General features: G+C 38.0%; 5 protein-coding genes across 10 annotated transcripts in view; 1 reads left to right on the forward strand and 4 right to left on the reverse strand.

Moving 5' to 3' along the window:
* Positions 1-2,845: 2,845 nt before the first annotated feature.
* LOC139190016 (FRIGIDA-like protein 5) lies at positions 2,846-5,293 on the reverse strand. The gene is made up of 3 exons (XM_070809614.1): positions 4,860-5,293; positions 3,487-4,020; positions 2,846-3,161 (listed from the first exon to the last, which is right to left on the reverse strand). Exons 1-3 carry the CDS (start codon positions 5,029-5,031, stop codon positions 2,956-2,958), a joined length of 912 nt encoding a protein of 303 aa, XP_070665715.1. The 5' UTR covers positions 5,032-5,293; the 3' UTR covers positions 2,846-2,955.
* A 718-nt stretch (positions 5,294-6,011) lies between these two features.
* Positions 6,012-7,057, reverse strand: LOC139190015 (uncharacterized). Its single transcript, XM_070809613.1, has one exon. It carries the CDS (start codon positions 6,906-6,908, stop codon positions 6,147-6,149), a length of 762 nt encoding a protein of 253 aa, XP_070665714.1. The 5' UTR covers positions 6,909-7,057; the 3' UTR covers positions 6,012-6,146.
* Positions 7,058-8,492: 1,435 nt separating this feature from the next.
* On the reverse strand, positions 8,493-11,400 carry LOC103423575 (uncharacterized). 2 transcript variants are annotated; one of them, XM_017329055.3, is made up of 4 exons: positions 11,194-11,400; positions 10,451-10,568; positions 10,132-10,357; positions 8,493-8,799 (listed from the first exon to the last, which is right to left on the reverse strand). In XM_017329055.3, exons 1-4 carry the CDS (start codon positions 11,295-11,297, stop codon positions 8,771-8,773), a joined length of 477 nt encoding a protein of 158 aa, XP_017184544.2. In that variant the 5' UTR covers positions 11,298-11,400; the 3' UTR covers positions 8,493-8,770. The 2 variants fall into 2 exon arrangements, with proteins under 2 accessions (XP_017184544.2, XP_070665718.1); XM_070809617.1 differs by having other exon boundaries at positions 10,451-10,562; positions 11,188-11,354.
* A 3,332-nt stretch (positions 11,401-14,732) lies between these two features.
* Positions 14,733-18,943, reverse strand: LOC103450980 (vesicle-associated protein 2-2). Of its 4 annotated transcripts, none has more exons than XM_008390393.4 (9): positions 18,346-18,943; positions 17,862-17,915; positions 17,502-17,572; positions 17,310-17,391; positions 16,787-16,902; positions 16,533-16,712; positions 15,871-16,317; positions 15,587-15,664; positions 14,733-15,114 (listed from the first exon to the last, which is right to left on the reverse strand). In XM_008390393.4, exons 2-9 carry the CDS (start codon positions 17,908-17,910, stop codon positions 14,998-15,000), a joined length of 1,140 nt encoding a protein of 379 aa, XP_008388615.2. In that variant the 5' UTR covers positions 17,911-17,915; positions 18,346-18,943; the 3' UTR covers positions 14,733-14,997. The 4 variants fall into 4 exon arrangements, with proteins under 4 accessions (XP_008388615.2, XP_070665725.1, XP_017191560.2 ...); XM_070809624.1 differs by having other exon boundaries at positions 18,469-18,657; XM_017336071.3 differs by having other exon boundaries at positions 18,342-18,487.
* A 2,448-nt stretch (positions 18,944-21,391) lies between these two features.
* The window catches only part of LOC103451352 (acyl carrier protein 1, chloroplastic-like), a 30,104-nt gene continuing 24,994 nt past the window's right edge, over positions 21,392-26,501 (forward strand). For both annotated transcript variants that reach the window (XM_070809628.1, XM_070809627.1), the window contains exon 1: positions 21,392-21,523. The gene's annotated coding sequence lies outside the window, so the exon portion shown is untranslated. The remainder of the gene's footprint in view (positions 21,524-26,501) is intronic.

Raw genomic sequence — 26,501 nt, forward strand, 5'->3', positions numbered from 1 at the left:
TTTTATTTTTTATTTTTTTTAATTTAATCAATTATATTATAACATTTAATCTCTCGTAACAATCTTACTACTATGTTCACGTATTTTTGCCACTTCGAGAAAAAAGAGGGACCACGTAACCATGCAACTTGCCACGTGTCCAACTTTTTTTGTTCCGACTGCTCGCTTTGAGAAATTTTTTATTATGACCGGAACACAAGTAATACATAACGTATTTTTATATAAGTAGTGAAAATTTTTATATTTTAAGTTATTAGCTTTTTAACACACATATTCCACTATTTATATAGTGACACGTAATGTACCATTCCGAGTTCCAATCAAACTAAAAAATCTCTAGTTCGTTTGACTTGTTTTGAGTTTGGATTAAGCGCTTAATCTCTAGGGTGTTCGTCGACTTATTTCGTAGTCCCCTTGTCCTTCTCTTCCTTATCTATAAGTAAGAAAAAAAACATTACACACTACTTACACAAAATACAAAACAAACAAACCCTAATTCAAGGTTAATTGGGGACTTTAATCAAACATTTGGTGCTCAACTCTAAAATCAGAACATGCACTATGGTACCTTCATGTTTCCTACTCCCACCCAACTAATTCGTGGGTTTACAACCAGATAACAATTAAATCCCAAATGTAAGAAATAGATACCTTAAATGGAGACAAGGAAAAGATCCTTACTTGTTCTAAGCTTCCCAAATAAAAAGAACTAAGCTCCTCTTCCTTAGATTTTCCTTTTTGACAAGCTAAGAGCTAAAAGGGGTAAACCCTTTCACTTTTTTTTCTTGGTTTTCTGCTGAAAGTTTCTTTGTTTGCCGCTGGAAGGGAAAGCAGCCCCTTTTGAGGGGTTTTCTAGAAACTCCACCCCTTGTTAACGTCAGCTTCCTCCTCTCTCTCTCTCTCTCTCTCTCTCTCTCTCTCTCTCTCTCTATATATATATATATATTTTTTTTTAGTTCTTCTCTTTTCAAGTCAAACTTGGTCTCCAAAAATAACAAGTCAAATTTGGTCTCCAAAAATAATAAGTGAACTTTTAATGGTTACAACTTACAAGTAAACTACTCTTAATCACCTTCTCTCTCTCTCTCTCTCTCTCTCTCTCTCTCTCTCTATACTATATATATATATATATATATTTTTTTTTTTAGTTCTTCTCTTTTCAAGTCAAACTTGGTCTCCAAAAATAATAAGTGAACTTTTAATGGTTACAAGTAAACTACTCTTAATCACCACTTAAATTTTTTAGGGATATTACAGGAGGGGAGGGCAGACAATCCACTTCGAAGTATAAAAACCCTAAAAGACTGTTCATTTTCTCCAAACCCTAGAAATACTCTTCATTTTCACAGAAATTGAAAGGGAGAGGGAATCATTTGACATACCTTTGAGTTGGGTCTTTCAAATTTTTTCTTGCAGTGGATTTTGTGGGAAAATTAGGGCAAGCTTCTTCGTCTTCAACCTCCAGCCAGCGCCTGCAAGGTTTTTGTCACTTTTTTGAAGCTTTGTCTGTGTCTGGAGCTCTGGAGTTCAACATTTCTGAATCATGCAGGTGATTTTTCAAAGATCATATCTTTCAAATGACATTTGGACACGCCTTTAAAATTCGACACGTGTCCTGCATTTTCAAATTTTCTTTTGTTTTGTTTTTCTTAAAAAGTGAATTTACCATTTAACCAAGCAACCAAAGTTATGAAAACATTTAAGGAATGGCGTCAGAGACCAGAGGCAACACAGTCTGTTTAATGAGCTGGTAGTGGATAAAATTTTTAGTGAACACGGAATACCAAATGATATAATATGATTTGTTAAATTTTTTTTTTTAAATTTTAATTAATTATATTATAACATTTAATATTTCGTAACAGTGGTCCTTATCAACTTCTGCATGAATTGGAAAGAGTTTATGCTTCGTTCCACTACTATGTTCACGTATTTTTGCCACTTAGAGAAAAAGGAGGGACCACGTAACCAAGCAACTTGCCACGTGTTCAACTTTTTTGTCCGGGCTGTTCGCTTGGAATTTGTTTTTATTGTGACTAGAACACAAATGGTACATGATACATCACGTGTTTTTATATAAGTAGTGAAAAATTTTATATTTTAAGTTATTAACTTTTTAACACACAAATTTCACTATTTATATAGTGACGCATAGTGTACCACTCTGAGTTCCAATCACACTAAAAAATCTCTAGTTCGTTTGACTTGTTTTGAGTTTGGATTAAGCTTAAGCTCTTTCTTTTTTCTTTTCTTTTTACCATTTTATTATGTTTTGAATTTGGATTAAGCGCTTAATCTCTTATTTACTTTTTAATTTCAAAGTCATTTGATTATGTTGTTGCCAAATTAAAAGGTCGATTTTGCTCAATCCATAGACAAAACTCTTGTATTTTTTTTATATTTGCAAGTTTGACAAAATTAATTTTATTTTTCTGCTCTTGTCCCTCAACTTTCTGACCTCTTCTGTGGTGTTCTGGTTCAACCTTGGAGGGAACAGATCTTTTCTGCTCTCATCCCTCAACAATGGAAGCAAGGGGCTTTGCTGCCCCTTGTTCGACATTGGAGGCAGGAGATTTGATCTGCTCTTGTCCCTCCACCCTAGAGGAAGGAGATTTTTTTTGCTCTTGCCCCGCAACTTTGGAGGCAGCAGACTTTTTCTGCTCTTGTCCCTCAACTTTGGATGCAGGAGCCTTTTTCTGCTCTTGTTGTTCAACCTTGGAGACAGAAGAAATTTTCTCATTGTGTTGTTCAACCTTGGAGGGAGGAGATATCTTTGGACGTCTCCGATCCTCCTTTAGTTTTTCCAGAAAAGCTATTCGCGTTTCAATGAACCTGGAAGGGTACTCGGACTCGAGGTTGCAATCTTTGATACATTGAATCACAACTCTAAGATCATCAATCTGGTTGTTTAAACACTTATCCTATGAACAAAGGTAAATGTATGTGTCAGTACATCTATATTGGTTGTCGAAACAAGTTACAAGGTACCTTTTCATCAAGTGATTTACTTCTCTTGCTATTTTGTATGCACAACCTCTTTGCATTCTCCACAAATTCTTTCAAGAGAGGTACTGGGTGGAACTTGTCAATTAACTTGAACAGGCAAATCAATCCAACAGCTTCAATTAGTTGCTTCTTTTCAATAAGATTCCGAATGAAATCTGCTGCATATAAAACAGATTTGCAGGATTTATCAAACTGCTCTGAAGAAGTTTCAAATATCATAAAGAAGATAACGTTGAAGATCACATCTTGAGAAAGAAAGATCATAGAACATTAAGAAAGCTTCGCTATTGACATCATTGAAGAAGAGGGACGAAGCGATGAAGTTCTTTCATGTGCAAAAGAAAATTTCTCCTTTTTAAATCCTTTTATCGACATATTTTCTTTTCTTTCTCTAATATTGTATTCAATTTCGCGCATGTTTTAATTGGAAAGAAATAAAAAAGACTCCGTCATCTATAAAGCATTAAATTATACACTTACCAGGGGTCTTATCAGCTAAACCAAGTGTCTGACATGCTTCTAGCGCCTGCTTCTGCTGAGAAATCCTCCCAAGAAACACTAAAATCTCTCTATTAAACATAGAAAGCAGTCCATATGTAGCGATGAACTGCAAAAAACCCAAAAGCTCGAAGGCTTGGGTGCCTGCACCAATTTTCGATTTCCAGTGGACTGCTAGCTTTAGGGCATCTTTGTTAACATGAGGTCCAACATGTGGTTTATTTCTCATTAGCTTGTCGAGTAGTGAAATGCACTTCGACATGACAGTTTCTCTAAAACCAACATCTTCTACTGTGCAGTATTTAGCAAAAGAAGTTTCCATCACATACTTTTCTGGACCTGATGACATTTGAAAAGTAGCCCAAGTTTCATTTTGCAACAGACGATCCCTACCGAAAATCTCATTTAAAACCCCCTGCAAATGACTAGCATCTGTGGTGGCAGATGGTTGAAGTTTCGGAGAAGAACAAGTTCCTGCATTTTTTGCCAGTAAAGATTCTGGTGTCTCAGTTTTGACTGTGGTAAGAAACAAAGAAAATGCAGCAGGCAGGTTAGAGATTGTAGTTCCAAGTTTAAAATATCAAATATATCTAAAGCACTGTGTCCCGTTGTGCTTTGAGTCAATCGATAAGGTGTGGTGTGGGTGTGGTGGTCATAAGCTATTACTTAAATACCCTATCAAAGCCAAAGTAAATAAGTTCAAGACAGGAGATAGGAGAGAAGTGAATTTAAGCATTTTTTTTTTTCAAGCCGGAAAGAAGATTCGTTAAGAGATCGGGTAAATGAAAAGGAGCAGAACATATTCGATGATAACGAGGGAGAGTACCAAGACTGGCTAGAGCGAACGGGGCTTGTTTTGCAAATTTGAGAGCAGAAGATGGTATTGTGGGCACATTGGAGATAAAGAAGGCCTAAAAGACCAATTCGGAAGTATATGTAAAATGTGCAATAAGAAGATCCAAGATGAAATGGTATCAAAAGAAGATGAGATAAATGAGAAGAAAACTTGAAGCAAGAGTTGATATAAAACAAAAATTAAGAAGTGAAAAATTTTCAATGAGAATAATTTCCAACAAACAATTTTGGAATAAGATTTGAGATGAAACTGTATCAAAAGAAGAGATTCTTCAGAGATATAAGAAGAGAACTAGATACACAACGCAGTTGTAACTTAGGGGCAAATTACCATTAAAAGGCAACAAACGATCCATTAAAAGGCATCGTTGCTGGCTTGCTACTGATATAGAGTTCTACTTATTGACTTAACAAGGATGAGAAACATAGTAGGAAACCCTCGACCTTTAAAAGTACATTGGATATTTAGATATAAATATGAACATGAAAAAAGAGCTTACCGGGTGCCTTATCAGTGGTACCAAGGGCCCAGGATAATTCAGTTGTGTGTTCATCCTTTGCAACGATTGCACAAAGACTTTGAATCGAATCATAAAACGAGGTGATTCCGTATGTACTAACAAACCGCAGAAAACCCAAAACCTCCAAGCAATTCTCCGTCCTAATCGTCATTTTAACCTTCCAATCACCTGCCAACTTAATTGCTTCTTCTTTCACCTTAGGGTTAATTTGGGGGGAGATACTCTTTAAAGTCTCCAACAAAAGGATACAACTCACCCTAGTAATGCTCAAATCCAAACCACACTCGCTTTTGTCCGCTCTTGAATTTGAATGGTAAAACCCTTGCACAGAATCCAAAACCAGTTTTGCCGGGTCTGGTAACGCCTGAAGAACAGCTGAGATTTCACTACCCACTAGAACATAGTTCTTCAGATGCTAATTTATGAACAACAGCAAGCCTCTACCATCCATATTGACACTGGACTGGTTACTTGCTGGAGAAGGAACAGCATGGTTACTTGCAGGAGAAGGAACAACACCATTGTTGGCAGGGATATGTTCCAATTGCTCGATTTTCACTTGAGAAAGAAGAATACTAGTATTTTCTTTAGCTTTCAGGTTTTGGGTGTGTTCCTCACTGAAATTTTTTATCGAATCAAACTCTGTATGCTTCAATTCAAGCTCTTTGGCTTGGTCTTCAAGTTGCCTCTCTTTCAGTTCAAGGTTTTGGCTGCGTTCTTCAGTGAACTTTTTGATCAAATCAAATTCTTTCTGCTTCAACGAACGCTCTTTGGCCTGATCCTCAAGTTGCCTCTCTTTCAATTCCAGGTCTTTGGCGCGTTCTTCAGTGGATTTTTTTTATCAAATCAAGTTCTTTCTTTTTCAATCTGAGCTCTTTGTCAAGGCCTTGAAGTTGGTTCTCTTTCTCCTTAAGTCCCTGTGAGAGATTTCAAATACTTTTCGCCTTCTTCTTTTGACTTTCTGAGTTCCCTAGCTTTGAACTCGACATTTCTCTCTTTCAATAAAAGTTCCCTCTCTTTGAACTCAAGCTTACAGGATCACTCCTCCAACGATCTCTCACGCAAGCATAATTCTTTATCTTTTTTCGAGTCTATTTCCCTAATCTTTGTCTCCCTTGATTCCAGGGCATTCGAGCACTCCAGTAACAATTTCTCTATCGCACTAAGTTTCTCCTTCTTCAATTTCAACTCCTTGTCACATTCTTCAACTGCCCTTTCCGCCTCCTTAATCCGCTCCTCTCTTAATTTCAACTCTTTGTCACACTCTTAAACCGCCTTTTGCACCTCCATAAATTTTTCTCCTTTCAAATCCAACTGCTCCTCTTGCACCTTAATCAACTTTTCCGCCTCCAAAATCTGCTCTCTTATCCAACTGAACTCCTCCTTGCGCTCCTCAATCGACCCGATAATCTCATTCAACTCCCTCTCCTTCAACTCAGTCTTCTCTACACACTTCTCCAACGCCTCTTCAAACCCCCTCACTTTCTCCGCCTTCAACTCAGCCAATTTCGACTTCTCCCCCACCATTCTCTCAACCCAGTTCAACTTCTTCATCCTCTCTTTAACCCGTCTCTCAATCGAATCGCACTCCCTCTTCCTCTCCCCAACGAAACTCTCAACCTCCACTAAAATCTTCTCTTGCACCATAACCTCATTGTTATGTTCCAGAATCAAAGACTGGAGAGATTGCAAGTGGTTCTTACTCTGTATAACCTCCTCAGCCTTCTCGTCGATCAGACTCTGAATCCTCCCCAACTCGTCCGCTTTCGATTCAACTTCCGAGTTGAACTTCATCTCCTTCGCCGCCAACTCCTCGTCCCGCACACGGACCGCCGTCTCGCGGTGGGTGAGTTCCCGGAATCGCGACTCGAGCGAGTACCGAGTCGACTCAAAGTGCTCCTCCAGGTCCTTCCATTGCACGGCGAAGATAATAAGCGCAGTCGCCTGCGCGTGTACGCACTCGTACGCCTTGCTCAGACTCCTCTGCTTCGTCTCCGCCTCCTTCAATTCTACCTCTATCTTCTCCATTGTCTCCGCCGCCGCTTAAACCTGAGCGAAACGGCGTCGGGGTGGCGGAGAAGCAAAACAAGAGCACAAGAAAATCATCTGTGCTCAGAAACCCTAGAAAAAAAACAGAGGATTAGACCGTTGGGCTCTCTCCCCTCCTTCTCCATCTTTCTCTCTCTCTCAAACTCTCTCAAACAACTGTGGTTAAAGCACGACTGCATATCGTTTAAATAGGACGAGAGAAAACCGACTTTTGCTTCCGTACGCAAAGAGGAGAGGGGTGAGTGGTTGGGCCACGAAAGCGTGCAGGTTGCCACGTGTGTGAATCTGGATGGTCGATACGTTTCCCAATTGGATTTTAATCGGAAAAGGGATCATCTCTGTGTCCATTCCTTCTAATCCATCAAATTTAAAGATAATGATTATTAAAATTTAATCAAATGACTATAAGAGTTCATCTTAAAAATTATAATAATTTTAATCGTTTAATCAAATTTCAATAACGTAAATCTTCGAACGTAGTAGATTAGAAGGAAGTGATCCGGATACTATCCCTTTCCTTTGAATTGAATTGCTTTACTTTTTGACTTTGGTTTTATTTTGACCTTTTGTAGACGACAATTGGAATGTGCCAGACCGCTGCAAATACGTCGGTGATGATAAAGAACTTTTATTTTGCTAATTAAATCTAGTAAATTTCCTAATAAGCTTTTAACTGCTCTTATTAGTAATAATTCAGATTTAATGACGTATTTATTTACTTGAAATAATTCAAAATAGGTGTTGGAATCATTAACATGACATGATTACTCACTTGAAATATGAAAAATAATAAAATTAAAATGACGCGTGATTAACGGCAAAAAAAATATACTCATTATTGTTTAGTGATGTAATACCTTGCGATAACTAACGTTAAGGTAGGACACACCTAAGTGGTGTTGTTTTTATTTTGTAAAAAACCTATGTGTTGTTCATAACTAGATGATAAACAATACACCTACCTTGCATAGTAAGTAACACATGGCCATGAAGAATAAGAAAGAAAAAAAAAGATGAGGCCTCCGCCTCTTCCATCTCTTGCAATGGAGAAAGTCTTTGGTCCAGACGCTCACACTAACAGCATGAGGCAGTACACTAACAACATGCAGCAGCACGGCCAACACCCTGCGAGTGGGACCAAGAGGGGGTGGGTGCGACCAGGATGAAAAGTGGCGACTTATATGGAAACGGTTTACTGTCACCATGACATTGTGTTTAATAGAATAATAACATATATAAGCCTTTTTCAACACATGTCATTGTTTTAGTGGATTGAGATGCTACATGGTGATGAACCCATTTCATGTCAATTGGTCTTCTAAGTGTGACGACTTAGTTTGTTGGTCTAAGGGTCCTTGGATAGATAGACGAGGAGCATAGAGCTTTTGGTTTTCATATTTTAACAATGAAAATAGATGACAGTGCCTAATCCAATTGCTACTAATTTAGTCTAAATTCGCCTTTAACTAGAATAAAACTTAAGACTTTTCATTTACAAGTGAAGAAGAATACTACTACATCATAGTACCAAGTGGCAATCGATTGGGTAATTTAGAAACAAGGTTCAAGTAAATCTTGTGGTCTCAACGTCCTGTATTAGGAATTTAGGATAAAAACAATTTATGTTTGTCGACATTCTCCTACATTAGCACCCTCACAACACCAGTAGGTACAATCCTGTGATTTCTCCCGGATGAATCTTCTCAGTTTGAAGGTTACAACGAAATTCCGAAATCAAAGTATAAATTCTTGTACATAAGAGAAAGGAGAAGATTTACAAATCTTGACGAGCCGATGAATTAAACCACTACTTTTCCGAAAGTTCCTTGGACAAGCATTCATCAGGGCTTTATACGAACCACGAATGAACCTGTTCAACAATTTCAGCAAAGAGAATCGATCATTACTACAAGGAGGCCAGCAAACCAAGCAGATATAATCTTTTAGTTTAAGCCAACTTGCCAACGAATGGAATATATGTCGAGAGAGTCGTGAGATCATATCAGTTTCAGTATTTCAGTGCATGAAATAATAATGAGACAGATATGTATGAAAGAAAATAGACACAGATATTTATTGATGTCAAATTGCAAGAACGGAACAAGCTGCAAGCAGCACGACGTCAAAAAACCAAAGGAGAAAACCAATTAAAACTCCAAATATTCAAGAGTTGAGGCTTTTGATGCTTTTATAGGATAAAACAAGTTTGCATGACAAGCTATTGAATCAACCAACACCATTTGTATTCCAAGAGTAAGGCAGCCAAAGTGAAACCCGTGATACACCAAGTGTTGATTCTCGGAAACAGAAACTTGAGCCCACGAGCAGAATACACAGGGCAGATTATGATTGATTTCGGCCTGGTTTGGTATTAAGTTGATTTTGAAAAAAGTGGGTATCAAAAAAAGCTAGAAGCTTTTTTGTGTTTGGTAAATATTCAGCTTCAGCTTTTTTTTCACAGTTTTGGGTGGAAAAAGCCAAAAACATAATGCTGCAAAACCCGGCTTTGAAAAACCGGTTTTTTTTCACATCTGTTTTACATAAAAGTTTACCAAACACTATAATACTGTTTTTTTTTTCAAAAGCACTTTTACAAAAAAGTTTACCAAACACTCTGCTGCTTTATTTCACAGTTGCTTATTCTCACAGCACAGCAGAAGCAGTTTTTTTTCAAAGCACAGCAATTCCAAACCAGCCCTTCATCACATCTTATCCAGGAAATATGGAATTCTAAGCATGGCTGGACAACAAAATTCCCGTCCTCCTACCGTCTACTACACTTCAAAGTAATATAGTGCTCTCTAATTAAACATGAACCACCTAAAATAAGTCAAAAAACACTAAAGCAACTATCATAGGTTCAAATCACCATCTCTTGACTAGCGGGATACAGACGGACACATATTCACTAGCCCAAAATTTCATAACTTAACCCACTTTTGGTAAGATTACAAAGAGGATATTGGCAGCTGACACTGCAAAGTGATGCTTAACATATAAGTGGATTGCGGAGGGTATAGATTCTACAGACGATTTACTCTGAAAACAATGAATTATCGCAGATATATAAAATTTTCCAACTTTACATCAATGGGTTTAATATTGTTAAACAAAATATCATATACAGCATTGCTAGATGAATCTAAAATGTGCACAGAAATTGTATTCATAATTCTAAAGCACTAAACAGAGAACTACTTACATGCAGGAAGGTGGGACGGGTCAGCAGAAACGGCACAAGCAATCCCCAAGTTATGAAGAGCCCCTTTTATGACTCCACACGAGAAATGGAGATGCATGTTTGGTTCTTGTGCTGCCTTGTTTTCAGCCGCCTCAGCATTTTCTTGAGACAAGTCTCCATTCTCGGAAGGATCAAGTGACATGCGTGAAACCCAACGAAATCGATTATCTTGCAATACAAAAGTACCCTACAACACAAACACCGTCTTAGTCTTATCAAATTAATCTTAACAAAGAACTTATAAAGAACCCCAATTCAGTAAATGATTCTCAAAACTTACTCTATGATTCGTCTTTAAGTTGTCAATCTGCTTCTTGAAGAGCTCGGACCAGAAGTCCTTGCAGATAAACTTAATTGCATCCAGATGATCAGTAAACCGAGGCCGCTCCATTGTGTACCTAACAAGTAAAATATAACCATAATCACACTCCTATTCCTACAATTTGATTAGGATTTACAATGAGCATTATTTTGTTTACTTTAAGTTATAAGCAGACCTAAAATAGCATAGGATTCAATGCCACATACATGTGCTTTCCTTTCCCACATTTTCCCAGCAACCAAACACTATACCAAATCATCGGGAAAAGAGAAAAAAATGTCGAAATCAAACACTTCGAATTACTTTCCCACATTTCATCAGCAACGATACACTCTACCAAATCAGTACAAACCAAAAAAAAGAGAAAAAATTTCGAAATCTAACACTTCGAATTACGTTCCCACATTTCATCAGCGACCAAACACTCTGCCAAATCATTACAAACGGAAAAAAGAGAACAAATTTCGAAATCAAACACTTGGAATTACTTTCCCACATTTTCTAAGCAACCAAACACTCCACCAAACGATTAAAAACGGAAAAAAGAGGACAAATTTTGAAATCAAACACTTTGAAAATATGCATTTTCAGATCTAAAAACCCATAATCCGTGAAATCAAACAAAGCCAATTCAATTACAATGAAATTAAAGGACAATTAGAGAGGGCAGGGTGGTTGGGATAGAGTGCGGGAAGGTGTACCGCTCGGAGAGCTGGTGGCCGACCTGGTAGCCAATAGCGTCGATCCTACTGGCGGCGAGCTCGGGCTTGTTGGCGTATAACCGATTGCAGTAAATGGAGACCATCTCTGTTAGTAGACTATCCACGCAGCTCTCTCTCTCTCTCTCTCTCTCTCAATTTTTCTCTGCTCTTTCCTTTCTAAATTAATTTTTATTTTCAGAAAAATAAGAAAGAAAAATAGATTTTGAGAGTGGACTGCTGGGCCTTATAGAATATAGACATGTGGGTATGTGATAAGTGGCCCATTGGGTGACCATACGACTTTTTTTTTTTTTTTTTTCGATATTATATTAGGGAATGGAGAGTTTGGCTAAACCACATAATGAACAACCTAATTTGGTATCAAATTTTTCATCCACGAGGTTCGAACCTAAGACCTCTCACTTTCAAGTAAAGAGGAATACCACCAGATCGTAGTACTGAATGGCGACCATACGACATGTTAATGGTGAAGAATAAATATAAATAATTTAGTCGGATAACTATCAAATTTTAATAGGTAATTTCAATTGGTCCTAATCTTTTAAAACATTCCGAATAGCTATTTACGTTTAGAAAGTAAAAATTTGATAGATTCACTAGCGTTAATTGATGATGTGGACAATTATTAAAGCGTAGTTTTACTCTGAAGTCGTCTATAAAGCTTTGAGTTTCCAAATCGACGCATTTTAGTTAAGCAAATTTATGGTTTAACTTGGTTGAAAGGAGTAGGTTTGGTGAATCAGAGCTCCAAAGATGCCGATTAGTAGAGACCAACTTTATTGTTTGTCTATCCCATCATTTAATACTAAAAACATCATCAGTTAATGTTGGTAAAGTCATAACTTAATGTCGGTGACCTAACGGATGTCTAATTTTTAAAACGTTAGGTAGTTATTTAAAATGTTTTAAAAAGTTGAGACTAATTTGAAATCACCCTAAAATCATTTTGATTCTTCAGTAAGAAATCTTCATTAAATTGATGGTATCAAATCACCCCCTCACCTTGAATTGGTGGTTTCTTGAATTTTAATGGAGATTTTTCACAAATGGACAAAATGATTGATGGTAAATACCACTTCTATTGATTTAAATCTCAGCAACCAACATGAGATGCTATGAAAATCTCACAGATCATTTTGGTTTAAAAAAAACTTTTTTTTTTCTGAAAACAAACGGATTTGTTTTTTCCAAACATAAATCGCCACTGACTAAAATTTATAACCAAACCAATCACAATGACCAAAAAAATTGAAATCGAGGCATTAGAGAAATTTTTCATTATGAATGGAATACGGATGATACATTATGTGTTTTTATATAAATGGTGGGAAATTTTATTTTTTACGTAATTATTTGTTAACACACATATCTCACTATTTATATAGTGATACGTAATGTACCATCCTGTATACTGATCACATTGAAATATCTCTCGAGACACTCCACGTGGATATCATCTTTATGTAAATTAGATCAAATTGAAACGTTATGTTCAATTTATCTAGATTTTTAATATTTATTTTCTATTGTTTTTCTTGTTCAAAGACATCATCTTTTTTTATTCTCCAAAGAAAACAAAAAATGGTTTAGCAAGTACATCCACAACGTCCATCACGATAACAAACTTTGCCGTCGCATCCCGGAGGGCATATCTGGCTGCATTGCCACCAAAAACTGCACCTCTTTTCACCTTCTGCTGGTTCCACTGATGCCAAACCTCCAAGTCCAACTCCATCTGTTGGGACTCTTGCTGCTTCAGTTTCTTTTGAAAAACCTGCCATTTTATAAAATATTATTCATATAGAGAACCATGGGGCATGCCACGAGATCACGTGGCATGTCCGACCACCAGATGTCAAAAATCATATCGACATGTTGCCAACCATAGACATGTCGTCTATTTATTGATTTCATGGATACATAGATTATATAGTTATCCATATCATAACAATATGCATTGTTTAAATTATCTACGGAATTATCGATATTACTGTCGAAATGTTCGAAAAATCAAGGATCGATATTGCAAGGGGGTGAAATGCAAACTTCATCATGTATCTATGGAATATAAGAAAATCAATTAATATCGACGATATTTACTAATTTACTACAAAAATTTGGTCGGAACCTATTGCAGATTTCGAACTTTTGAATTTATTTTTGAGAAATTTTTATCTAATTTCAACTAAATATGAATGAGATAATATACCCACCCCATTGCAAATTTCTGTAATTTTCATCGAAGGCATCGATATCGATTTATCAATCGTTATTTCCATAAATTTGCATATCGATATTTTAAACACTGTCAATATTCTTGTAGTTGAAAACAACTAATAACGTGACATCAACAATGAGCTCATGAAGCGGTATGTTCAAGTATGTGGAACGCGGACAAATAACCATACAAGTATGTTAACAAAACGCAATGTGAGAAAGACTTACAAGAGACAAAGACCAGAAGAGTCACCAAGAAAGTCAACTTGAGTGTGGATTTCTCCATTTCTCTTTTTTGAGAGTCGAAATGTGTGATTAGTAATGAAATTTCGAGTACAAGATGAAATTACGGAGATTGATGTACCCTTACTTATAGTAGGAGTACCATTATGGTAATGAGTCAAATGATTGGAAAACAAAATCTTCTAGATATAGTAAACTATAAAGTATTTAAAATTATAATGACCAAAATGCACATTACTTGGTAGCAAATAATGGTATGCTTTTTTCGTTTCTAAATTGGAAAATTTTCCCTTGAAAATATGGATATGAAATCAAACAAATCCAATCCAAATAAAATAAAAATTTAAGGGAACATTTAAAGAGGGCAGGGCATAAAAGGGAAAAGATTTTTAGTGTGCTCGAAACACGGTTACATACGTTATATATCATTATACAAGTGTATGGAGTCCAGGAACACTTGGAAAGAGAGAAACTTCTCTCCATTTATATAATAAGATCCCGAGCACATTGAAAAATTTCCCGGGTTTGGGAAGGAAGGTGTACCGGTCGGAGAGTTGGTGGTCAACGTCGTAGCCAATAGCGTGGATCCGACTGGCAGTAAGCTCAAAGCTTTGTTTGCATATAATCGATTGGATACATAGAGATCATGTCTAGGAAAGTAACTTATATGACACCCGTTGTTATTGTGACGTCTCGGTCCAATAATGCATTATTACATTGAGACGCTATGTGTCAACACACCAGACCGCTCCATACATATAATATTTTTCCATTTTAAATTAATGATTAAACAAGTGATTAACATACTATAAGACGATCATCAAATATAAACACCATTAGAGTAGCACACAGTTCCTTCAAAACACCATGCTTGCTTTCAAAACAAGGAGTACATAGAGATCATGTCTAGGAAAGTAACTTATATGACACCAGTTTATTGTTATTGTGACGTCTCAGTCCGATAATACATTATTACATCGAGATGCTATATGTCGACACACCGGGCCGCTCCATGCATATAATATTTTTCCAATTTAAATTTATGATTAAACAAGCGATTAACATAGTATAAGACCACGATCATCAAATATAAACACCATTAGAGTAGCACACATAGTTCCTTCAAAACACAATGCTTTCAAAACAAGTACACAAGGCAAACCTTACCGAAAACTAAAACACAGTGTATATCTCTACTGTGAGAAAATTTGGCTAGATTCTCCCCTCTATACCTCATCTGTACATCTATAACGGGGAAGACGGGTTCTTTTATACGTATCTATCTAACTGCCGCCGACGGTTCTAGCTTCATGCACATGTTTCTCAATGGCGTAGACAGTATCCGAGAGCAACACTGATGATCGCCACCATACAAACAAATAGGGGAGGAAATCCAACATGGACTCTTTTCACATCCACACCTCTTGTACTCAGTCGTGCCTGCAATCATGAACAAGTCTTAATAAGTGCAAACACGAGCGTGTAGCGTTAAAGAGATTAGCCTGTGTTCGAAAAACTTGCTGCAGTCATTAGAAATCCTGACTTGTTAGCTCAACGAACGCGTTTCTGAAATTTCCTTAGTATAAATGTTGTAAATGCAATGCACCTGGTTGAAAATTTTATATTTTGTAAATGCAATGCAGCTGGGTTAAACCCAACTGCGCAATTTACAGTACATGGTAAAATATGCGCAGTTGAAGAAAGCACAGTAGGATGAACATTACGACAAGCCCGAAGTAAAACTTGAAAAACAGTTCAAAACATTTGAGCTCAGATCATTTGACAGTGGGTTATCCAAGCCTTCCACAGGTAATAACCACACGACCAGATAATTCAGACTTCCGCGGATTCATCACTAGACAAACAAAAAGAGTTGCGAGAATATAAAAAGGAAGGGGTGCGAGAAATTTACTAATTGATGCTGCATAATTCTCGTTTCTTGAATGCTTGAACTCCTCTCCTCTGTTAGCTTTAAAATAGTAACTTCAGCCTGAAAAACGAAGAACGGAAACCTAGTTAATAGTGCATTTTGAAAACTGTTCGCATAGTGTATAACCACTAAACAAACTCTTTGCATGATGTAGAGGAATACTGCTAGAGCGTAGAGGTCAGTTTCTACAAGCAACGCACAGACTAATAATAAGAACCACAATAATATCATGTGTTTCGAAAGAAAATTCTGTTCAAGACGAAAACCTGGCTCAGCTTTAATTCAAGTGCATTTAGCTTTGATTTCATCTCTTGGATATCCTTAACCAACTCCAAATCTTCCACAATCTTTGTTGCATTCAACTCCACATCTTTTGCCAGTTTAAACTCCATAGCCTTCAGCGGTTTCAATTCCACATCCTTTGCTGATTTTAGCCCCACATCTATAACTGGTTTCAACTCCGCCTCTTTTTTTGGTTTCAAATCTGCCTCTTTTTCTGGTTTCACCTCCATATCTTTTTCTGGTTCCAACGCCTCATATTTTGCTGGCTTCAGCTCCACATCTTTTGTTGGTTTCAACTCAGAATCTTTTTCTGGTTTCAGCTCAACGTCTTCTTCTGGTTTCAACTCTACATCCTTTGATGGTTTCAACTCAGTCTTCGTTGATGGCTTTGGCTTCTCACTAGTAGCGGTGAACTTCACATCGTTAGTAACCTGGTCCAAAATAAGAACCTGAAAATGAGATTCCGAAAGGGAATTTTGCACGGTGTACTTGAACCACATAACAGTATACCAAGAAATTATTCCGACTTCCTGAAAAAATTCTACGACGCTGAGTTTTCTGCAAGCCCATGGGAGGGAAGGAAGGAAGGGGAGGGGGAGCAGGAGAGAGGAAGAGAATCAAACATTGCCTAAATAGATTCTCTAACCTTGTTCAGCGGAGGGAGGATTTCAACTCCACCAAATTGATCTTTTAGAAATGAATGTTCATGGCCGAGCCCCTGCTTCAAGTCTACCTTCATTGGTGACAGCAGTGGTGAGTTGGGTGGACTAACGAGGGTAACTCTTAGCTTTTTCTCTTCAATGTACTTGCCACCATCTTTAGAAAACTGTGAATGTAAAACATAAACTATGAGAAATCAATACAAAATCTCAAGACCAAAAATAACTACCAAGACTTTACCATGCTAGATGTAACATCCTCGTCAGTTGTTGCAGAAGAAACAACCGTGCTCTGGATTAAGAACTTATCTTTGCAATCCATATCTGTCATACTGGTTCGTGGGGCTTGCATCGTAACTATGTTGACAAAATTTAAATGGTTATAACAAGGCCCAGTAAAGAAGAAAACTATCAGAAAGTTATGCAATTTAAACCTAAAGAAATGATGTCATTACATTGTGATCGAATCACATGCCAAAAAAAAAGAATCACATGCCAAAAAATATGATGCCTAAAGCATGTAAAAGCAACCTGAAAACCTTATAGTAGCAGATCTACTCCATCCACAAGGAGACAGCATATATAAAAAATGTCAAAGTATGGTTAATCTTTTTCTCCTGTCATCTTAAACTGAAAATTCAGAAGCGGAACTTAAGCGCCAAAGTTCATGCTTCTCTACAAACCGATGAAGTAATGCTTACATGAACAATCAAACATTAACACGCGCTTGAAATGTACCAAATGAGATACATGAAAAAGCATACCTGAAAACTCAGAAGTTGAATTCGGCAAGATAACACCAACATTTGGGCGCACACAGTATTTCTTAGGGGATGTAGTCTTAACCTGCGAATTTCATCACTTAATTACAACCCATCTAATATTTCATCATACTCAACAAAATGCACAAATGCAGTTTTCACTAATTTGAAAAACAAACAAATTGCAATATGCACCTTAAAAGCAACATGGTTGTCAGTCAGGTTGGTAAGCCGAATCGAGCATGAGCTTTGCTTCTTCAATTCAACTACGAGAAATATTTCGCCATCAGTCTACAATTCAAAAGCAATGGGCAAACAAAACATAACATATATAACAAGAATGTGAATCAATCTGTTCAGTGTTCATAGTTTCAAAATTGATCTTCTGTTCGGTACAAAAAAAAATCTAGAAAATATGTAAACTACATGAAATCAGCAAAACCAGCAACACCAAAACGTAAAAAAAATTCAAACAACGATTATTGTAGCAATCGAATAAACACTACATCACAAAGAAAATGATTAGCATTGGTCATCAATCAACGATGAACTTACATAAGAACTTCAATTCCTTTGGCTGAATCTCTAACAACTGCGTACTCATTGTTACTGCACAGCAATGAAACAATAAAAATATAATAAAAAATTAAAAATTCCTGCAGAATCCACATATATGATAGTATATGTTAGTGACTAACCGGCTGTTTGGTTGCTGAGAAAATCAAAGAAACAAAAATTTACTAATCGTTTACGAATATGATTCAAATTATCGAATCCTCGGGCCCCAGCAGAATAATAATTAACGATCGTGAAAAAGTTTTGGAGCACTAGATCCCAAAACAAAAAGAAGAGATTCGCGATTCGCAATAAAGTTTGCCGCGAAAATCGAAATCAATCAAATTCCATTTTCCCGCACTCTGCTTTTTTTTTCTTTTTTTTTTCTCGGCAACCAAACAGGACACAACACAGACCAGATAACAAATCAAGTACAAAATCAATAACACAGCGTTGAGAGAGAGTTGACTCGCTTCTCACTCACTCGGATCGTCAGAACGCGCTCACCGGGGATGGACTTCGGAAAACGACGACGTTTAGATCACAGAGAGAGAGAGAGAGAGAGAGAGAGAGGAGGAGGAGGAGGGGAGGTTGAGGAAGCGTTTACCGGGGGAGAAACGGTGAGGAAGTAGAAAGGCCGCGTTTGGATGAATTATATAACAGAATCGATGGAATAAGGAAGGAAAGGTGATTTGGCGGAATCGATAAATCCAAGTGGGTGGTCAGTCGCTGGATTCTAGAGAGAGATAGAGAGAGAGGGAGAGGAGAGAGAGAAGGCCGTGTTTGTGTGTGTGGTGGTCTGAAGTATTACGGTGGAAGCTTAATGATGTATTGACGGGAGAAAGTGACGGGCAACCAACCCGAAAGTAGCATTGCTGCTGGTGAGCGTTAGTTGTACCCGCCGTTAGGACCCTGGGAGACTCCGTCTTGCTATCACTGGGTCGGGTTCTACCGACTCCTGTTTTCGGTATTTTAACTCAATGGGTCGGGTTGAAATGAGGCGGGAGCCCAAACAACGAAAAAACAGGCTCCGGGAAAACTACCCCGGATACCTTCGTTCAAATATTGACACCGTGGAATGTACGATCTCGCAAGTCCCTCTTCGCGGATTTGAATTCTATCTTGATCCAAATTTTGGGCGTTTTAGGAATTCTTACATCTTAATCATTTATCGTGTATCGTGAGGCTATAAATTATTTGATTTTTTTATTTAAAATTAAACAAAAATAGTACGTGACGAAAACTGAACGCACAATGTACGATAAACGATTAGGATGTGAAGATCTTTAGGATCTCTACAAAATGGATCTGAAGAGGATCCTAATTCCCTCTTCGCTAACCGCTCTTAGTTATTGAGATTCACTTTAAATTTTTGTGTTCAGAGCCGTGGAGCGAAAGATTCGGATTGCTCAATTTCAATCATACGCCTTTTATTAGCCCCTCTAAAAATTCTAAAAAAATTGAACGGCCTAGATCTATTTCTCTTTCTCTTCAACGGTCTGAATTTCTTAGTCGACAAGGCTTCGGGCATAGAGATTTGAAGTGAATCTCTTTCTCGCTATAGGCACGTCCAAACTACAACGAGTCTATTTTTTGGGTTTTGCTTCTATAACCGTTTAAAGAGTTTTTTAGTAATTAAAAGTGTTTATAACATCTCATTTTTTTAATGTAAATAATTTTTACTAATTAATAAAACACTCATTGTCAACCAAAATCCTATGAAATTACCAGTTTAACTCTCTAATTAAAACATAACATAGATAAGAAATATGAGGTAGAAATGTAATTTTACACAACCAAATTTTGCTTTTTTTCTTTTTCAAAACCTCACCTACATGTAATCCTAACATATATCTAATTAAAAAAAAAACAAAATTTTCCACTTCCACATTCTCTATCACTCTCTTCCTCTCTTCTTTTATTTCAAAAACAAAAATAAAAAAAATTCTCACACACTTGTGTGTGTCCATATAATAATATTGTTTGTTGAAAAAAAAAAGCGTTTATAACGCTTAAAGTATTTATATGTCATAAAAGCATTTTATGGGACATACAAATATTTCCATGTGACTTTGTGTGATTGGACAATTAATTCAAATATCAACGCATCACATCCTTTGACAGAAGCTCATCGGGGCATTGGAATCACATCTCCAACTTAAAGACTTTTTGGGAAGACTTTAAATATTCAAATTTTGTGGACGAGAATTTCCGTCCTGTCGAATTGAACCAAATAAATACTAATTAAAATGGGCTTTTGTATAAAATTAGCGAACAAAGTTGGGATGTGAGAAGGTTCGAGAGCAATAACATCAAGGTCAAAGTTCCTCAAAAGTTAAAACAATTATAAAGAAAATTTAACGAAAAACTCACGGTACTGTTTATTTTAACGAAAAATCAAATTTTTACATTAAAAAGTCAATTCTATTATTATTTATTTTACCTTTTATTTTGTCATTTTTGTTAGAACTCAAAGTTTTCAAACTATTTTCATTAGTTTTTCTCAAATATAAAGGTTGAGAAATGCTTGGAGGACTCTTTCAAAAGTATGAATTTTTATGAAATTTTTGCCACTTTATGTCTTCAGCACAAAGTTTTATAATGTTAATGTGTAAATTGATGTTAAACTGTGAGAATACAGAGAATCCATCGAAAGACTCACTTTGAGAGGATCCCTTAAGCATTTCTCAAAAAAGTTTTGGGAATGTTTTTGCTCCTCACCTCAAGTGATAATGATGCTCACCATCCTATTTATAATCGGTTGATAAGTTTAAATTTCGAGATTCGTGTAGTAAATAGACATAAATATTAAAAGTTAAAAGTCATCCAAGATACAAATCTCAAAATTTAAACTTAGCCAACTATGGTAAATAAGGTGATGAAAATTACCACTACTGAAAGATGGTTAGCAAAAACACAGCCAAAAATGTTTTTATAATTTTTTAGGATAAGCTATTAATTTGGTCATGCAAAGAGAAGACCAAGAAAAATTTGTTGCATCTTGTCTTATCCCATCCGAATTTCATGCTCATCCAAAGTTAACCAAATTAAAAATTCAAGTTCAAATGATTCTATTTTAAATAAAAAATTCGAAGAAAAAAAAACCTACATAGTTTACGGCTCGTTTGAGAGTGGAAGCACATTTGTACATGAGTGCTTTTGTAAAAAGTAGTTTTACTAGGAAAAAGGTTTCAAATATTTACTCGAAAAGCATTTGGAAGTGATTCAGGGAGAAACGTTTAAAATGTGCTTCCACAATTCAGACAGGTGCAGTTTTTATATCACAAACTGATACTCATGAAGAAACATTGCTTATGTACCTTGGTACGGTTTGATTCTCATAAATCCCCCGTTTTTTGGTAATTAACAATTAACGCAGTAACGTTGTTGTTTGTAAAAATAAAAAATATTTTTCAGAAGTTTAACAACTAACTTTTTCAGGCCCATTAAGTCGAAGTCATTTGTACCGTCGGTCCATGATGAGTTAGACGACCATTTCAGCAGTCACTCTCTCTATTCGCTTCCCGTCGCTTCACTCTCTCTTGCCTTCTGTCACAGTACACGTGTCAACCACAGAATCCTTCTCACCGCTTCGTAAATACCAACCTGCCAACTATCCTCTCCTTCTCACACTCTCCCCTCCTCGGTCCCGCCGTCTCAGTCTCTCCAGTTGAATATCAGAGTGCGGAACAAATAAGACTATAAAATAATAAGAATTTTATTGAACAAACTGAGAATGCCGAGACGGCTACAAAAACCCTAGAGACTACATTGTGACTAACTTGATCCTCAAACTAAATTACAAGCTCTATTTATAGAGCAATAAACCTAAGAAACCCTAATGCGTAAATGCCAAAAAGACCCTACTACAAAATCAAAACAAATCTCTAATTAATTTCCTAAATAAACCTAATAAATTCCAACACCCCCCGTCAAACTCATGGCGGTACACGACATGAGTTTGCCAACAAGCAGATGTGGATGCAAGCCTCCAAATTCCAATGCCGACGTTGATGCCGATTCCAATGCCGATGCCAATACCGATGCCAATTTCCGATGCCAATTTCAATACGAAATTTCACCGATGCAAGTGCAAGATTCCAATGCCAGTGCAAATTCCAACTTCCGAACAAACAAACAAAAAACCATATTCAAAACCATATTTTTTCTTTGCCCGTGTGGGCCTAAGTCTCAAACCAGCCATACTTTTTTCCTTTTCTTATGACCTGGGGTCTTCTCCAGATCGCAAAACCAAATGATGCAGCAAACAAGTTTTGCAAAATAAAAGGATTGCAACCTGTTTATACCATATTTAGGGCCTCGTATTTAGATCTCGTACAAATACTCGGGGGACTTAAATGTAATTATGGGATAAAGGAAGGGGCAAATATGTAATAAGTGAGGAGTCCTTATTCTATAAAAGGACCCCTCACCCTCACAATTAGGGGGAGGCCTCACTCTCACTCTCAGAGGCCATTTCTGAAGCCTCTCACCCCCTCTCAAAGCTTCCTCACACCCCCTAAGCTCTAAGCTCTCTCTCTCCCTCTTCAACAGAGAAATATAATACAATCAGTGTGGACGTAGCCCAAACCTTGAGGTGAACCACGATACATCTTGTGTTATTTACATTTCATGCAGATTCACGGTTGGATTTACGTTGTTCCAAGACCATCCGGTTTTGTGCATCAACATTTGGCGCCGTCTGTGGGAATCGATACGAAAAGTTGCGTCGATTCTCTTTCATTTTTTCACATCCACTGTGAATCTGCAAGAACCCAGAACCTCCTATCAACTACTCCGTGTACATGGTCCAGCAGTAGAAGAATTCACAGTGTTAAATCCTAACTGCCAAAAACACAAGCCCACAATCCTGCAAAACGGTGAATCAACACACGAGCTCGTCATCATGCCCAGGCCCACAAGCCCAATCCTAACTGCAGGTTCTCAGTTTTCCCAGTAATCACTTCGCAGCGTCTCGGTCGCTCCCTCTCAGATTTTCTGGAGTTGGAGCCGCTGCAGTGCATTTCTCGGCTCCATGTTGCTGTCGTGGATCAGTTTTCCGGAGTTGCCAGCCGAAATGGGCCCAAAAAACAAAACCCATTAACACCAAAACGCACACCCTGTGCGTATGTGCGTGCACTGCTTTAAAGCACTGTCCTTCAAACTTCACCAGTCTTCCTCTTCAAAGTATTGTCCTTCAACATCGGCAAACCTCCAAATCTGCACAGTAGCTACTTTATATGGCTTTGCGTTACCTCTTCGCGATTGTTAACCAACCATACTCACCTGATGCTAAAGCCCAACAACGGCTTCTAGGCACCATTCGATCACAATATTCTGCTCCGCACTTGCTCGCTCCTTCAGGGATCACCATCTTCTTCTGCATCACCGCCATGTGGTGGCACTAACATTTACAGGGGTGCCCACAAGGATGACTAGGTCATCATACTCGCCCAGTTTGCAGATCTTTAATTTACAGCTCAAAATTACAAAAGCTTGCGAAGATGGAGTTATTAGGATCCAAAACTGTCCAGGAAGTGCTCATCCAAGGGGAACAGGTGTCAGAGAAATATATCCATAAACCAGAGCCACCTTGATCCATCTCGAAGATCAGATCCAACCCAAAACTGGCGACGTCCATGCTCAAATCGTCGATTTCTTCGAACTCGTCACCAGTACTAGCATCGAAGTCATCCTTGCCACCATGCTTGTCGACAATGACGGCTCCGGCCGCGCTCTCTACACCGCAGCGTTACATGCCTTACGGTCATCCTCACCACAATCAGTACCAGCAGCAGCCTCAGGCTGTGGTGCATCAACAACCGCCGAAGCAGCTGCAGCAGCAGCAGCCGCCGTCACAAAAACAGGGGCCCAACGATGAGATCAGACCATCTGGGTTGGCGACCTTCAATACGTAGAACTTCAGGTCCTCTGTCTCTCCAGCAAGGTGATCTCCGGCGACCTGCCAGATCAGTTGGTCTCCGGCCTCGAGGGCCTCCAATTTCTCAACGTCATAAGTTGGCCGGAATAGCTGCACTATGATTGGTGATTCTCTATGTCTACCAAGTTAGGAAGAGAAAAAGTCTCAAGTCAAAAGGTGGTAGTACCAAAGACCTGGAAAAGTTCCCTTTACTCAGTTTTTCTTTGTTGATGGGCACGAGGAGTGGGAATGGATGGGCACAACCTGTCCAAGAAAAGCAAGTGGTTTGGCAAACAAAATGATTACCTGCAGTGATGATTTTACTTTAGGGATTTGAAGATTATCAAAAATTGCGCCTAAAGGATCCCATCAGACAGGGATGAGGAACATGGATGGGCAAAGAAATGGAGTGGAGAAAAAGAAAAAATAAAAGTGATGGGCACGACCTTGCTGTCCAAGAAAAGCAAGGAGAGGTAACCCTCTAGTTTCGCCAAGAGACAGAGATGCAGTGGGAGCAAAAGTAGAAAAGAAAAAGGAAAAGGAGGAAAGGGTCTGAAGAAGTTTGTGGAGATGGCATGCGCCAATTGCAGTGAAGCAATCCAGCCATCATGTCACTAAGAAAGCAAAAGTAGAAAAGAAAAAGAAAAATGGAGGCTCTCCTCGAGAGCACATGGGGACAACGCAAAAGAAAAAGAAAAAATAAGATCTTACTAAAGCCAAATAAGATGCTCACACTTGCATCATGCATGTTCCTATTTTCTGAGAAAGCTACGGAAAGACCTAGAAGGAAGATAAAGGTTTCCTTACAAAGTGATGTAATTTATTTTTCTTATCTTTCGAAGACATCTGTAGAAACCCCATCAGAGGGTAAAAAAAAAAAAAAAAAAAAAAAAAAAAAAAAAAAAGAACAACGACAAGCCCAAAATAAATGGGTTGGACTGGAATGTTGTGGAGGGCGGAGGCCCAGAAACCCAAAATAGCTCCAACCAGGCGATCAAAAATACGTCAAGTACTCCACAATTATTCGACAACCTGCCGCTATTACCACCAATCAGGTGATCAAAAGTACGCCCAGTACTTCAAGTCATACATGAGCATTACTCATGTCAATCATACATAAACATTCATGAGCATCACTCATGACAATCATACATAAACATTCATGACCATCATTCATGTCAACATTCATAAGCATCACTCATGTTAACATTCATGAGCATCACTCATGACAACATCCATGAGCATCACTCATGTCAATCAACATAAACATTCATGAGCATCACTCATGTCAATCAGCTTCAAAAGCTTCATTTACAAAAGCTCTAGCTTCAAAAGCTTCATTTACAGAGCTCTAGCTTCAAAAGCTTCATTTACAAGAGCTCTAGCTTCAAAGACTTCATTTACAGAGCTCTAGATTCAAAAGCTTCATTTACAAAAGCTCCAGCTTCGAAAGCTTCATTTACAGAGCTCTAGCTTCAAAGCTTCACTTGCAAAGCTTCACCTACAAAGCTTCAGTGCAGGGTATACAAATACCGCCACTTCGGCCCATACATGGATTCAATTTGAAGTCTCCAGCCAACAGACTCTATTGACCGAAGACTTGGGGGACTACATTATGTACCATATATTGGGCCTCAATTGGGCCTCATGAAAAATATTTGGGGGACTTAGCCCATTATTTATGTATTAAGGAGCGAGCCCTTATTCTATAAAAGGGACTCCCTCACCTTCATTAGAGAGAAACGCCGCCAGCTGAGCAACCGCCTCGCCGCGAGCATCAACTCTAACCCATCATTTATGTATTGAGGAACGAGCCCTTATTCTATAAAAGGGACTCCCTCACCTTCAACACCACAAGCCGAGCCAACCAAGGCAATATAAGCCACAAGCAGAGCGGCCTCGCAACAGGTGCTACTTCTAGTTGAGCATCATTTCAGATTGGGCACCGCCTCATATCAAGCACCAGTTCAAGATGACATCTAGTTACTTCGGCCCACACATGGACTGAATTTCAAGTCTCCAGCCAAAAGACTCTCTTGACTGAAGACTTAGGGGACTACTGTTTATACCATATTTAGGGCCTCGTATTTAGATCTCGTACAAATACTCGGGGGACTTAAATGTAATTATGGGATAAAGGAAGGGGCAAATATGTAATAAGTGAGGAGTCCTTATTCTATAAAAGGACCCATCACCCTCACAATTAGGGGGAGGCCTCACTCTCACTCTCAGAGGCCATTTCTGAAGCCTCTCACCCCCTCTCAAAGCTTCCTCACACCCCCTAAGCTCTAAGCTCTCTCTCTCCCTCTTCAACAGAGAAATATAATATAATCAGTGTGGACGTAGCCCAAACCTTGGGGTGAACCACGATACATCTTGTGTTATTTACATTTCATGCAGATTCACGGTTGGATTTACATTTCATCTAGTGAAAAGTCAAACTGCAGAAGGGAAAGCCTAAACGAGACCAAACAGAGTGACCAAGAACAAGGGACACAGAGCAAAGCGGAAGCGAAGCCTAAACGAGACCAAAAGTAAACCCAAAAACAAAATGCGACAAAACAAATTGATACCAACAAGAACGGATTGAACCCTAAGGATCAAACCCGCTATGATACCAAGTTGAATATCAGAGTGCGGAACAAATAAGACTATAAAATAATAAGAATTTTATTGAACAAACTGAGAATGCCGAGACGGCTACAAAAACCCTAGAGACT

The sequence above is a fragment of the Malus domestica genome, chromosome 12, assembly GCF_042453785.1.
Source record: "Malus domestica chromosome 12, GDT2T_hap1".
Taxonomy (NCBI): Eukaryota; Viridiplantae; Streptophyta; class Magnoliopsida; order Rosales; family Rosaceae; genus Malus; species Malus domestica.

Excerpts from the sequence above, each read along its gene's own strand:
- LOC139190016 (XM_070809614.1), bottom strand. The coding sequence starts at position 5,031 with ATGACGATTAGGACGGAGAATTGCTTGGAGGTTTTGGGTTTTCTGCGG. Across the intron at positions 4,021-4,859 it reads TACCACTGATAAGGCACCCG|TCAAAACTGAGACACCAGAA; the intron begins GTAAGCTCTTTT and ends TTCTTACCACAG. Across the intron at positions 3,162-3,486 it reads TTTAGCTGATAAGACCCCTG|ATTTCATTCGGAATCTTATT; the intron begins GTAAGTGTATAA and ends TATATGCAGCAG.
- LOC139190015 (XM_070809613.1), bottom strand. The coding sequence starts at position 6,908 with ATGGAGAAGATAGAGGTAGAATTGAAGGAGGCGGAGACGAAGCAGAGG.
- LOC103423575 (XM_017329055.3), bottom strand. The coding sequence starts at position 11,297 with ATGGTCTCCATTTACTGCAATCGGTTATACGCCAACAAGCCCGAGCTC. Across the intron at positions 10,569-11,193 it reads GGCCACCAGCTCTCCGAGCG|GTACACAATGGAGCGGCCTC; the intron begins GTACACCTTCCC and ends TTTACTTGTTAG. Across the intron at positions 10,358-10,450 it reads ACTTAAAGACGAATCATAGA|GGTACTTTTGTATTGCAAGA; the intron begins GTAAGTTTTGAG and ends TTTGTGTTGTAG.
- LOC103450980 (XM_008390393.4), bottom strand. The coding sequence starts at position 17,910 with ATGAGTACGCAGTTGTTAGAGATTCAGCCAAAGGAATTGAAGTTCTTA. Across the intron at positions 17,392-17,501 it reads ACAACCATGTTGCTTTTAAG|GTTAAGACTACATCCCCTAA; the intron begins GTGCATATTGCA and ends TGAAATTCGCAG. Across the intron at positions 16,318-16,532 it reads TCCTCCCTCCGCTGAACAAG|GTTACTAACGATGTGAAGTT; the intron begins GTTAGAGAATCT and ends ATTTTGGACCAG.